General features: G+C 39.2%; 1 protein-coding gene across 1 annotated transcript in view; it reads left to right on the plus strand.

Moving 5' to 3' along the window:
* The first annotated feature begins 3,606 nt into the window (after positions 1-3,606).
* The window catches only part of ERICH3 (glutamate rich 3), a 105,109-nt gene continuing 94,228 nt past the window's right edge, over positions 3,607-14,487 (plus strand). Inside the window, 2 exon segments of the mRNA XM_029945814.1 lie at positions 3,607-3,672; positions 5,066-5,302. Coding sequence (XP_029801674.1) covers positions 3,607-3,672; positions 5,066-5,302 — 303 coding nt within the window.

A 14,487-nucleotide genomic window follows, 5' to 3' on the forward strand; every position in this document is an offset into this window, starting at 1 on the left:
CCAGGAAAATATGGATTACACTTCTTATATTATTTATTCCACAAATGCTTATTAAATACTTTCTAAATTTATGGCAGTTTGATTGGCACTGAAGGAGAGGACAAGAACTTAGTTTGAGTTTGGAGGAGAATAAGACAGGCATGTAACCAACAGTGTTACATGTAGGGATCATGCCACAGATTCATACAGGCAATACATGTTCGAGGAGAAGGTGACCCTGCCCCTGTGGCTTGATTCCTGAGCCCTATTCAGATCCTATTTCCTTGATTAAGCCATTGCCTTCCTACCTTTTCTCTTTTTTTTCCCCTTTCTTCTTTTTTCTATTCCAAATCACAATCTCCATTAATGTTTGGGCTAGAATAACAGGATCTACAGACACTGGCCAAGTCCTCTGTTGGCTTGAGAAGCTTAAAGGGGAAGGTATTATCTTGGGGAAGACATGCCTTTTCTCCCCAGGCCCTATCTACCTGGCCAACTCCAGCACATTTTTTAGGACTCATCTGAAGCGCTGCTTCCTCTGTTAGTTTTTCACTGACTTTTTGAGGTAGGGGTGGGGAAATGTGTTTATCAGTAATTTGATTACTTGAAAATGATAAAAGTAATGAATATCCTTTATTCTTCCTGCAGATTTTGTGATGGTTATGCTCCGCTCCCCCAACAGCCTTTATGTTTCTCTCTTTTCCTTCTCTCTCCTCCCTCATGGCCAATTTCTTCCCTCTCCTGGTGTAGAATACCTGGGAGAGGATGGTGAGGAAGAATCAGGGGGAGCAAAGCTAGAGGGAATAATAATGTGACTACTGAGAAGTGATACTCAGCATCACAGAGTGGGTATGTGGCTGGAAGTGGTGGGAAATGAGCATAGGATATGGTAGGAGCTTTAGTCAGAAGACACCTCTATTGCACCCTATGTGTACTTCATCATAGCACTTAGCGCTTTGTCATTCTTTGTCTGTGTGTCTTTAGAGGCAATAGACTTCAGGCTTGAGGGCAGAAGGGCGTTCTGGTCATCTTTGAGACCTCGGGTGTAGCAAATACCATTGATTTCCCATGGCCACCAAAGAAGTTCATTGCGCTCTTTCAACTGATCTGTCTGTAGATTCAGTCCAACCCACAGATAGGGATAGAAGGATCTATCTGCCTATCTGGGTTACTCAGAATTCTGAATTAAGGATGCCTCTTTAAGTTTGCCACTCCGTTGTCCATGCCCTCTCAGCCTTTTCTATATCTGTAACACCATGCTTCACTAAATAGCTCACTGGAATTAAGCTAATTAAGGAAGCTTATTAGGGAAGGCTGGAAAACAATTCAGGTTTGAAGTTAAATCCTTGTACATGCGTTCTTCATTCTTCAGCTTCTCAGCGCTATAGCTTTGAGTGACCTAAGTTAACATTGAAGGATGTAACATGCTGTTTAATTGTGCCCTGGTGAAATGCTTACATGACCTACTGGGGGTTTATATGGTGCTGATAAAAGAAAGTAGTCCTGGGGTGACATCAAATCATCATGCATGATCTGATATGATATGACAGGATATGATATGATATAATTTGATATAATATAATATAATGTAATTAATATAATAAAGAAGGAAATCTTGATGACTTCACCTTTATTTTGTGGGAGAAGGATAAGCTGGCGGGAAGGTGTATTCCTCCCAATCATTTATTCATTTCATCATTTGGTTACTGAGCTCTTACTCTGTGAGAGGCACCGTGACAGGCATTAGGGATAAAACAGTGAAAGATGTGGTATCTGTTCTCAAAACCCATAAAGGTAAATTACCTTTCTGATTGTAGTAACAATGTAGGCCAGGGGTCAGCAAACTTTTTCTGTAATTGGCCAGATAATAAATATTTTAGATTTTGTGGGCCACGCACTGTTGTAACTACTCAGTTCTGCCTTTATAGCACCCAAGTGGTCATAGATGATTCACAAATGGATGTGGCTGTGTTCCAATAAAACTTTATTTAAGGATATGGGAAGGTGAATTTTGTTAACCTTCATGTTATCATATAATAATATTATTCTTTTGTTTTTTTTTCCCAACCACTCACAGATGTAGCAACTATTCGTAGCTTGTGGAATGCACAAAGTCAGTCAGGGGGCTGGATTTGACCTTTGAGCCATAGATTTCCCACTCCTGACCTAGGGGATGGTCACTGGTCATTTAGATCTGTGATTCCTAAGTCTAGCTCCTGTTTAACCAAAGTGGAGGTCCACTTGTCTTTTCTTCACTCCTACCTATATCAGTCTCTGGCCCCCAAACCCCAACTCCACAGGTCTCTCTACAAAACAAGGATCTTTTTATACATTTATGATACTACTGGGGACATCTGGGGACTTGTTTCCTGTGAGAAAATGAAAATGACTCCAGTGACTATTTGGTCTCTGAAACAGTTTAATTTAGGTTTTTTCCTTTCCTCCCTTCCCCTTTCTCCATACTAGAAATTAACATAAAAATTCTTTCTGGCTAAATTCCCAATACATTTTCACAGTGAGCATTTTCTGAAGTGAAAATTAGTAGCTTCCTTGCAGTTTTCATCAGGGATGTGAAATTGTGCAGCTCACAGGGGTGGAGAACTCAAACCCCATTTATGAATTAATACATGCTGCCAAGGGTACCTTGCTGTCTGCTGAGTGCCAGGGATCCTTTTCTACAGAATCCTGAGTATCTAAATAGTGTATTTGAATTTTCTTTCTCATTCTGCCAGTGAGAGAATACCATTTTCTATTTGCACAAATGAATGAATATGTAACAACTAGTACCTACATAAGATTATATTATTTACACCATCCATAGGGGTTGGCAGCACTTGGTCAAATTATAATGTCTCTCTCTCGTACCCCCTCCCTCCTTGCCAATTTTTATCCAGGTGAAACCTAGTCACAGGGACCATTAAGGACACCATCAAACACGAACCACAGTCAGTGGGAGTAGACATATATGGGCCAGAACTGGCTCAAGTCTCACTTACAACTGCACAGTGATTAGGTATCAATAGCTCTTCCTTGTTTAAGCATAAGATGCCACTGTCACATCTCATATCTTTTTTTCTTTGACAATCTCTGCTTCTCTCTAGCTCTAGCCTTTTGGTCCCCAAAGCAGACTTGAGTCCTCAGTCTCTGGATCTAAGCTATTGAACTAGAACTCTATTTTCCCCCTGCTGGGATGGCTCTGATCTTTCAGGTCAGAGAACTCTGATAGCGTAGGAAATTTGACTCCTGCGGTAACTCACAGGAATTATGGGGGAAGGAATGTTGTCATTGTTAAAAAACACTTGTGGGCTCTGCAATCAGACTTGGATTTGAATCCTGGTTTTTCCACTTAGGAGCTATTATAGACTTCAAGCAAAATAATTAGCTTCTCTGTGTCTTAGTTTGGATAGCTATGAAATGGGAGAGAAAACCTACCTCACAGAGTAGAGAGGAGGATTAAATGAGATGATGAACAGTTAAGTGCTTGACAAAAAGCTGAGGAGAGCATTGAGTAAGTAGTCAATAAAAATACTACCACTTTGAAGAGATTTAAATTTGTTTTCCTTCATTTATACACCAGATAGTTGTTGAACTGTTGTTTGCTTCTGGGAATACATAAATATAAAATCAATGTACCACCACATGAAACAGAAGAGCTCACGTAGAAAAGGCAGTCATAGTACAGTAGTACAGAAGGTGAGTGTAAAACAGAGGCCTGTCCAGGCAGAGTGGGGCACCAGATAGGAGTCATCAACACACCTTGGGACATCAAAGAAGGTGGTGTGCAAGCCAAGTGTTGAAAGATGACTAGAGGGACATCTAGGTGGCTCAGTCGGTTGAGTGTCCGACTCTTGATTTTGGCTCAGGTCATGACCTCAGAGTCATGGAATCAAGCCCCACCTTGGGCTGAGCATGGAGCCTGCTTGAGATTCTTGCTCTCTCTTCCTCTGCCCCTCTCCCCTGCTCTTTCCCTCTCTCAAGAGAGAAAGAAAAAAAAAAAAGAAAGATTAGACGTTTGTCAAGTCAAGGGAAGAAGCATATTCCCATTCACAGGATAGTGAGAGATTTGGTTTTGCTAGAGTTCAGGGTAGCAGAGGTGGAGAGAGTGGTCACAGTGAGGCTGATAAAGGATGTGAAAGTTGGGTGGTGAAGGACCTTGAATATGCGAAGGAGACTGGACTCTGACATGATCAATGGGCCTTTCATGATGTATGGGGAAGCAGAATGCCATTAGGGAGCTGACACCCATTCCACCCATAAATATGGCTGAGATAGAATAGAGATCCAGGGAGAGCTCATTCACGATGGATGTGTCCACCCTGTCACTTAACACAGGAAGAACCTGAGGCCAGAGAGCAAGTCAGGCAACAAAGAACTTGACAAAGCAAAACAGGACTAGGGATAGATCATCTAAGTCCAGTGCGTTAAACTTCCTCCACATCAAGGCCCTCTCATATAAATCCAGGCTTCTTCATCTGAGTCCTGCCTTCTGTGTGCTGGATTCAAATACAAGTATATTCTAGCATGCTTCACTGAGAAGCCAGGTGGTTCCCACCTTCTGACCTTCTGAACCATCAGCACTGCCTGCTGGGAGCGGGGACCTCAGTAGGAGCAAGGATGGAGATTTTCCAAAGAGGAAATGAACCAATTGCCATGGCTTGGATAGCAGGATGAAAATCAAAACGCTAAACAGATTGAAAAGACCTTTCTTTCCCTTGAACTTGCAATCTAGGGTGTTTTACACTGGAAATGCATCACAGTGGTGCAGCTCTGGACTTTTATTACCTTACCTGCAGCCACCACCCAGCTCTTCCTTCCCCAGAGCCTAGCAGGAAGCACAGGCACCAGGGGTGTGGGTGTGTGTGTGTGTGTGTGTGTGTGTGTGTGTGTGTGTGTGTGTGTTTTCAGATTACAAATGCTTGGGGAACCTGCGCCCAAAGCAACGGAGCAGGGGCCTGGGTCTTCTCCCACATTAGGGCCCGCACACGGGGGCTGGAGGCCAAGCTTCATTTCCAGCTTCCCCAGGCTCCGTTCCAGCAACGCTTGGGCCTCCCCAGATCCTCTGCGTTTGCCTTCCCGCCTCCCTTAGCAACCGCGAGGCTGTGGATACAGCCAGCGGGTGGGGGCCCCCGGAGGCCACGGGGTAGTTCGGGGGCGGTGGCGGCCCAGCTCAGGTGCCCGGCGCACCGGAGACCGCAGTGCGGAGCCACCCCGCAGCGCCAGGGTTGCTGCGCCAGCGCACACGGGGGCCCGCGTACCCTATCTCCGCACCTGCCGCGGGGTCCAAAAGGGATCCTGCAAAAATGAACCATTCTCACTCCGCTGGGTAAGTGACAACTGGAGCTTTTCCACCCCGCGGCAGGTGGCGGCTTCAGCCAGCGGCCCCTCCTCCTCCCTCCTGCTGCGGAGAAAGGGGCGAGAGGGGAAGCGAGAGGGAGGGCTGGGGAAGAAGAAACAAATAATCTGAATTCTGGGTTGCACTGAGGATGGCAGAAATCCCAGGCTTCGTATCGCCTCCCTCCCTCTCCTCCCTTCTTTCACCGACGTTCGTCTCTTTGAAATTTTCACTCTGGAAGGATTAAAAAATGGATGTGAAAAACGCAGCATACATTAAGCAGGGACGTTAGCTGGGATCAAAAAGATCCTGTGGTGTGGGACATGTGTGTTTGAACGTAAAAGTAAGGTCACCAAAATATGCATTCGTTTGGAAATTTGGAACTGAGAGATACATTCTCACCGTGGCGTCTTGCATAGAAATGAGGTGTGAGTTGATTTAATGTCAAGGGAGGTTTTATTGTGGGAGGTGCCCCTTATTTCAGGATCGTAGGGATCTTAAAAAAGTGTTTTGACTAGGGAAGGAGGTATGATACTGGAGAGGAAGGAATTGTGTCCTTATGTGTTTACACACCATCTCCTGTTGCTTTGGGCAGGGTGACTCCTTGGCAATTATTCATCTATTCTAGAAAGTTAACACAGTCATTATTGGCTGTTGTTAAAAAAAAAAAAAAGTCTTGATCCTTTTGTTGGAAGGGAGAATATCCAATTTCCTCCCGAATTAAACAATGTAATGCATATTAGATGGTTTTTTATTATGATACATCTAGTAAGCAGATAATATCCTAGTTGATCTTGCAACTAATTTGAAAATGCTTTTCCTTTTCATTGAATTTATTGCACATTTTCAAAAGCAGCAAATTAGCAGAGGACAACATATTTAAGATCATTTGGAGTTTGTGATGTCTGAAATACCACATTAGTCGTGTTTCGGATTCATAGTCGAACTTAAAGATTTTAGTTTTTAATGAATTCTCTGAGTGTAATGACATAAACAAACCGTTCGAAAAAACTCAAGGTATCGAGATGCCGTGTTGGAAGTCAATTCCAGAACTTTTTTTTTTTGGAAAGCCATGTAGCTATGACTAAACAAGCTTCCCATTTTATCTCAAATTGAATTTGGTTTAGGTACTTTAACGCTTTGATGCTGAACTCCTGTGCGATTTTAGTTAGCCGTGGGTCATGTGGGTGGTAAATGGCACTATTTTTCTGCAGCTGCTGTTTGCAGTATGTCCACATTCGGGAAAATGAATGTGTCAGTCATGGTTGTCTTCCTATGTTTTTCAAGTTTTGGGCTAAGTTAGAATCTTATTAGACCATTTAATCACCCATTTTAAAATGTGGGAAAACCTGTAGCTGCTTATTAAATTGTGCATGATTAAGATTTCAGAAACTGAAGTGAAATTTTTCTGAAGCTCCATTAGTTCCAAGCCCATGGACAAAAGGCAAATTTATGATCTAGGCAAAGAGTATGCTTCGTGGTACTCTTCAAGAAAGATATTAAGAGGGCAACAATGATTTTGCACTAAAATTGTAAGCTCCCAGAGAGCAGGCAGCATGTCTCATCAATCTTTGTGACTTCTTTACCTAGGACGATATTATGCATAAAGTAAAGCTGAATGAATGTTTGTTGGATGAATGGCATATTCTGACACTGCATCCAGTCTAGAGGTGGACAGATTCACATATGAAAACCGTATTAGAGCTGAACATGTGTTAAGCGTTTACCATGTGCCAGGCTTTAGAATAATGTTTTACATGAAATACCTCACCTTCATTTTTACAGGAAGGAAACTGAGGACTGAAAAGCCTTTTGTTTTTGTTTTTGTCTTAAATCTTTTAATGTTTATTTAGCTTTGAGAGAGACAGAGCATGAGTGGGGGAGGGACAGAGAGAGGGAGACACAGTATCTGAGGCAGGCTCCAGGCTTTGAGCTGTCTACACAGAGCCTGCCGCTGGGCTCAAACTCATGAAGCATGAGATCATGACCTGAGCTGAAGTCGAGTGCTCAATTGACTGAGCCACCCAGGTGCCAGGAGGACTGAAAAGTTTTTAAAGGCCTCAGAGGTGGGCTGGGGAGATGTCAGGGCTGGAATGCAAAGTCGGGCAGTCCAGCCTCGGAGCGCGTGCATTGAACAATTACACTGCATTGTCTCTCATGGCCAATAGCTGAGATGTGTTGGAGCCCTAGATATATAGAAATTCTTACCCAGATCAGACCAACGTCTGACAAGTGATTGCTGTGATGTTGTGTTTTAATATACAATTAGAAAATTCTTTTGCAATAGTGTGGATATGTATGTATTTTTTGTTTTTAGTTCATCAAAAGTAAATGAAAGCAATAAACCTAAGTGTAACAAATCTAAATGCCTTACAATTCATCCAAGAACAAAATTATTCAAATTGCTGAAGTTTTTCCTCAATATAAGTAGTGATCATTTTTCTTGCCTGTGCCACCATTTGGAAATAATAAAAGTTTCAGTAGCAAATAAAAGGTTTCATTAAAGCTGAGAGAGCTTTTCCATCATTGCTGAAGCAGTTTGTACTTACTACATTTTAAGGATAAATGGTAATGAAGTGCAGTTGTACAATAAAGCAGAAATTTTAAATCCCTAAAATTCTACCAATCAATAAGTGACGCCCTGATGCTTTCTCTTGGTGCTTCCTTTTGAGTTCCTCTGCTCACTTAATTACAGCGTGAAACACTTGATGTAAAAATTGCTAAGGGTCTGTGCTGACTTAGTTCGGATAGAGTTTGGAGTAAATAAAAATGGTCTTAAAAACTTCTGCCAAAGATTATAATAATAGAGACTTTGAATCTGAGCTGCATTGTAATTTGGGGGAAGTCAACTATAAAATACCACTTCCGGCACTGCCATCTCTAATGGAATTGTTTCAGAGTGGAAAATTTCAACTGATAGTCCCTCTAGTTTGCTAAATCTCACCCTGGGTTGCTGTGGGGGGGGGGGGGGGTTGCGCACTAGTCCTGGAGGTGAATGGGGATTTTATACCCCTCAGTCATGCATGAGGATAAAATGATACGGCTCTTCTAACTCCTTCAAAGGATCATCACTGAATCCATGTGAAGTTGACTCCCTGTGTGAAAGATAAGCTTGGCTCTAAGTAGAGATAGTCACAGTCGTCTGTAAATTTGCTTTGAGGAATTGGAAGGATGGGGAACATTATGGTTTACGACAAGATAAAAATGCAGAAGATGTATGTTTGGAAAAATTCTTCCAAGGTTTAGACACACTTTTTTTTTTGTTTAGACTTATTAATGTATCTTTTTAAATGTAAACAAGTGTTTCTGGAGTGACAGAGGATCTCCCTCAACTCATGATGGGGTGATGATCCAGTAAACCCACTGTAATGTAAATCGAAAATGCATTTAATGGACCTAACCTACTGAGCATCATAGCTTAGCCTCACCTACCTTAAATGTGCTTAGAACACTTATATTAGCCCACAGTTGGGCAAAATCATTTAACCCAAAGCCTTGTATGATAAAGTTCTCCATAGCTCATGTAATCTATTGAATGCTATGCTGAAAGTAAAAAGCAGAATGGTGGTGTAGGTTGTAAGTGTATTAGTTGCTAAGCCTTGTGACTGTATGGCTGACTAGGAGCTGGGCTGCCCAGCATCACTAGAGGGTCTCATACCACTTGAAAAGATCAGAATTTAGAATTCAAAGTGGTTTCTTCTGGGTGCACATTGCTTTCATATCACCATAAAGTCAAAAAATCATAAGCCAAACCATTATAAGTTGGGAACCATATACTGAAGTGTCTTCTTTTCATAGAAAGAATGAACACACCCCCACTACTCTCTGATAACTTAGTTCGTCAAAGGCAGGGTAAAAACTGCTGTGAGTAAAATTGTCAATTTTTAGAGAGTGGATATATACATATATATACATACATACATATACATATGTATATATCCAAAAACGACAAGAAATTATAAACCCACCATTTATTTACAACTGGAGTGCCCATTGTACTTTCTCTCTGCCTTTTTGGTTGTTTGATCCAACATGGTATTTCTAAAAATTGAGGTATAATTAGCATATAGCATTATATTAGTTCAGGTGCACAATATAATAATTTGATATTAGTACATATTGCAAAATGATCACCACAAATACTGTGTGATCTTAATTACATGTGGGATCTAAAACAACAACAGCAGCAGCAACAAATGAACTAATAGATACAGAGAACAGAACAGATTGATGGTTGCCAGAGACAGGCAGCAGGGGGGAGGTGGTAGTAAAGTGAGGGAAGGGGGTCAAAAAGTACAAACTTCCAGTTGATACATACATAAATCACGGCGATATAAAGTACATCATGGTGATAATAGCTAGTAATACTGTTTTTTTTTTAATTTGAAAGTTGCTAAAAGAGTAGATCTTAAAAGTTCTTATCATACACACACACACAAAATTTTAACTACCTATGGTGATGAATGTAAACTAGATTTATTGTGGTGTCTCTCCCTTAGTAAAGTGTCATACTTTCAATGGCTGTAGTAACATTCTAGTCTGTTGCTCCCCACTCACTCCCACCACCAAAACTATCTCTGTGACACACAATTTCAGACTTGCAGTCATTAAATACTTGAACTCAAATGAGATAGTTCCTTCTTACCTTCCTGTTACATATTAACAACTTAACTCCAGGAATATATTGTTTCTGGTTAAATGAGGTGAATTGAATATGTTCATTTGTCTTGACTTCCTCTCTGATCATTTGCTCTAGAGTCTGCCCTTTTTATTATAGATGGGATATCTTATCTCAGCCCTTTGCTTAACAAATTTGTTCAGATATGTAGATGGGATTGGAAAGGTATTTGTTTATTCAGCATCACTCAATTCTTTGAATTCCTTCAGGGTTATATGCCCAAATCACATAGTGATCTATCACCACAAAATTTTTTCCACGATCTTTCAAATGTGATCCTTCAGTTGCGTTGAAAGCAAAGGATTGGAAATTACATGTAATCATATTTGTTGCCCAGTCATGAAAGCGATGTGTATTAACATCTATACAATACATCAAATTGTCCATTTATTTTTCAGATGTTCTTCCAAATTCAGTGCACCCTAATAAGACACCAGATGGTGAGAGGTGTGCCTTCCTTTTAAAAATGGAAAAATGATTATAAAAGGGAAGGGGCCGGCATATCAGTATGACTTGGAGGTGCATTTTCAGTCAGATCAGTTTTAGGAGAGCCCACAGGAAGCTAGAGCATCTAGAAATTAGTTCCCTTAAAACTGTCCTTGCCTAGATTCCCTTAGGAAAGTCTTTAGGTCTCTAAGTGACATGTAATACCAGTATCTACACTTCTGGTGTAGAGAACAGGGTACTGTCAGGTGCAGTCACTGTAGAATCCTGTTTCCTTTCCCCCGTCTCTGCTGAAGAAACATATTTCTAATGGGGAAAAATGGACACTTCCCCAACTTACTTTGATTGCCAATAACTACAAAAAGGGTTTCAGGAAGATGAGAAAACAAAAACTTATGTGACCCAATTTTCAAAACTAAGATCAGCCTGAAATAATCTGGGCCTGGAGTGCTGATATAGTTTCAAGACTTGAAGTTTCCCAAGATATCATTTTCAATGAAAACTCCAGATTCTGGAAGATAGTACTGAAATAACCACTTAAGCTCTAATTAATAATTTCGGTACAGACCAAGAGTAGTAGTATGCAGATTGAAGTATTGGACCTTTCCCACCAATAACTTAGTTCCTCACACAAATAGTTGAAGATAGTGTAAGCTTTGGAATAATTCCATGTATGTCCATCAGTTTAAGATAAACTGTTACATTAGGTGGGGGTAAATTTTGTAAAAAAGAAAAAATATCTAGGATTCAACTTTCATATTATCATATTTTCATATTCAAGTATCTGTGTCACCTTTTCCTAAACTTGTAATCCCTGATGATATATTTTAAATATGATTTATATTTTTAAGAAAGATAAAGGAAGATGATAATCAGTTGAGCCACAGTCAAAGTAAACCCTTGGCACTACAAACAAAGTAAATATATTAAGCTGACATACATTTATGCTTTGAGTTAAAATAAACATTTAAAGTAAATACATTTATGTATAGTTACCACATTAACTTAATGTTTTGTTTGAATATTCAACTACTGGTCCTGACTGCACTGAATAAATCTTAGGTAGTGCCCTCTAAGGCAAATTATTTGAGTGTATAGACACTGCATTTTATTTTTCTTTAGTTCCTTGCTTTGGTCTAGCTGGGTGACTCTGAAATTTAGGCATACAAAGAATTACTGGATAGTGGATAGTGTGGTATACATAAAACCATGAGTTTCATACTTTATAGATTAAGCTTGTGATTTTTAATGATATTTCAGACTGTATAATATATTTGCATCTTATGCTGACTGAAAATGTAAACACATTTGTTAAGTAGGATTCCATTATACCTCTAGATTCTAACTGATCAGAAGCCATTTGGTTTTTTGTTTCCTTTTCTTAGCTAGAAGCTCTAAATAACTCTCTTTTTGCAAGACTTTCAATTAGGAAACACATCCTTCATAGACAACATCATTGCCGCAGATTGTTATATCAGAAAATATATTTGGATTAAAGTAATTCACCTGTGAGCTTGCCTTTCTGGATTAATGTCTTTCCAGAGAAAAGAGAAAAAGATGTTACAGCTTCAGTAGATGCAGCTTGAAAAATCATGCCTTACTGAGATTCTGTCAATATTGGGACTAAAAGTTTTTTGGAGAATTGTTGTCAAAGCATTCCTTTTATAGTGAACCACAAGACATATGCTTTAAAAGTGAAAAACATTTCAAAGTTCAGATGTATGGGTCAGGATTCCTTAATAACTTTTCATTCTCTTGAGAGTCTCCTCTGATCTCCCACTCTTCTTGTCTCCTGGTCTCTTTTATATTGTTAACTCTTTTTTTGGCTATGGGAAGATTACTGTGAGGTACAATTTCTTCATCGTCCCAGTGCTCTGGAGGCTCTCTTTGGAAAGCTTCATTATCTTCTCCACATCCATCCAAACTACCTACATGGTTGTGTTGGGGTCCAAAAGCGTCTGTTCCCCTTTCTGTTTGCCAACACAGATAATTCATAATCAAAGTGTTGGTTTCTTTGTACTCAGGAAACAGGATGGATTCCTTGTTTCTATCTAAATCAGCGCGACATACTTCAATTTCATATGTTGAAGTGCTAACTCCCAGTGCCTCAGATGTGACTATAGTTTGAGATATGGTCTTTAAGAGGTAATTATGGTTAAATGAGGTCAGTTGGTCAATTAATCTAATATGACTGATGTCCTTATAAGAAGAAGAAGGTTAGGACACAATCACACACACACAAAGAATACCATGTGAAGATACGGGGAAAAGATGGCCATCTGTACACTAAAGAGAGAGGCCTGGAATAGATCTTTCCCTTATGGCTTTCAGAAGACGGCAGCCTTGTTGAGACCTTGATCTTGAACTTCTAGTCTCCGGAATTGTGAGATAATAAATTTCTGTTGTTTAAGACCACCAGTCTGTAATATTTTGTTATGGCAGTCCTACCCCACTAATACAACCTTTTGTCACTGCCGTTGCTCTTTATACTTGGCTCTGCAAAAGCTAAAGATGGACTTTATGAGAAATGTAGTCATTGAAAATAAATGATTTAACAATATAAGGGTCATGAAGAGTGGAAATTGGGAGCCAAAAGTTGAACAGGGAGATAAAACTCAAAGCAAACATAAAATATGATTAAAACACTAGTGAGGAGAAGTAATTAAAATAATAAGTCAATGGTCTCTACTGTTAAGTATTGAAACTTTCTTTTTAGTCTGATTAGTAATCAAATTACTTCCTACCTCTCAGCATCTTACACTGGTTGGGAAAGAAAATTGAACATTTTTAAGCTGGTGATTCATTTTTCTGTGACTGTTATTATTTTCTTATAATAGTAATAAACATTTATAAATTAATGAAAATTCTCAGGGCAAAATATTGAAACAAGGGAAAAACAGCAGGAAACTAAACAGACAGTATAAATTGCACATAGTAGTTATGCAACAGCATTAAAAGCTAAGGATTTTAAATTGAATTGAATCATAGTGTTTTATGGTAGCAGTTAATCTGACATTCTAGATATGCCATGGATTGTAATATTTTATATTTGTGAATATTACGTGGCTCTCATATTAAGAAGTTAGTTGTCACTCTTCATAGCTTGCTCCAAGATATTTATAATAATATTGTTTTGGTGGTGGGGGTGGTTATGTTTAAATGAAGTTGCTTTTACAGCACCAAAGACTTAATCATCCATTTCCTATATAAAAGGTAGCTACTTTTTTGCATGGACCTCAAGTATATTGTAGTATAGAGGTGGAATTTAAGGAAAGGTATTAAGCAGGCTGAGTTTTAGCTTATGGGCAAGTAATATATTGTATCATCTATCTTGAATGTATCATAGATAAGCTGCTATATAATGATGGCCACTTCAGATAGCTGTGAAATTAGGTGATTAACTGGTTGTTACTTAACCTTCTAATTTCTGTATAAGTCTAATTACATGAAATAGAAGTTGGGGTTCTGATTATTTTACTTTGCTTATCCATTTGGAGTGTCATTGTAACTACTGTATTGTAAATGATGGAAAATAATTGCATATGTTATAATAATATTGTTTCTGTTGTTTAGACTCAAATAAAAATAATCTGTAAATTAGAATAATAGACTTAGAAGTGATCTCAAATTTCTGGGTATTAGGATTAAAGTAGTTTTTAATTCTCCTCCTTATTCTTATCTGTATTTTGAAAACTTTCTACTTTGAGCAGAAAAATACAAAGAAAAATAAAATTTGCTTGAAATCCTACCATGTAGAATCAGAGGTTTTTTTGGTCATTTTCTTTTTGCTCCATTTTCCTATGTATTAACCTACTTTTAAAGCTATATCGACAAAGTCGTATTGTTTGAAAAGCTGTTTCTAAGACTGTTTGTAAAGTTACACCAACAAATTCCAGGAGGGGAATCCGTCAGAGCATTCCGGTTGCCTTCATATTTCCTTTATAATACAAACGTTTTGAGGGTGGAGACCTCACCTCTCTTTGGTCATCCATGTACTTCAGGACTATGTCCTGAACTTAGCTCAATAATTGCTGACATATGTCTCCTCTGTTAG

Source organism: Suricata suricatta, chromosome 8 (assembly GCF_006229205.1).
Source record: "Suricata suricatta isolate VVHF042 chromosome 8, meerkat_22Aug2017_6uvM2_HiC, whole genome shotgun sequence".
Taxonomy (NCBI): domain Eukaryota; kingdom Metazoa; phylum Chordata; class Mammalia; order Carnivora; family Herpestidae; genus Suricata; species Suricata suricatta.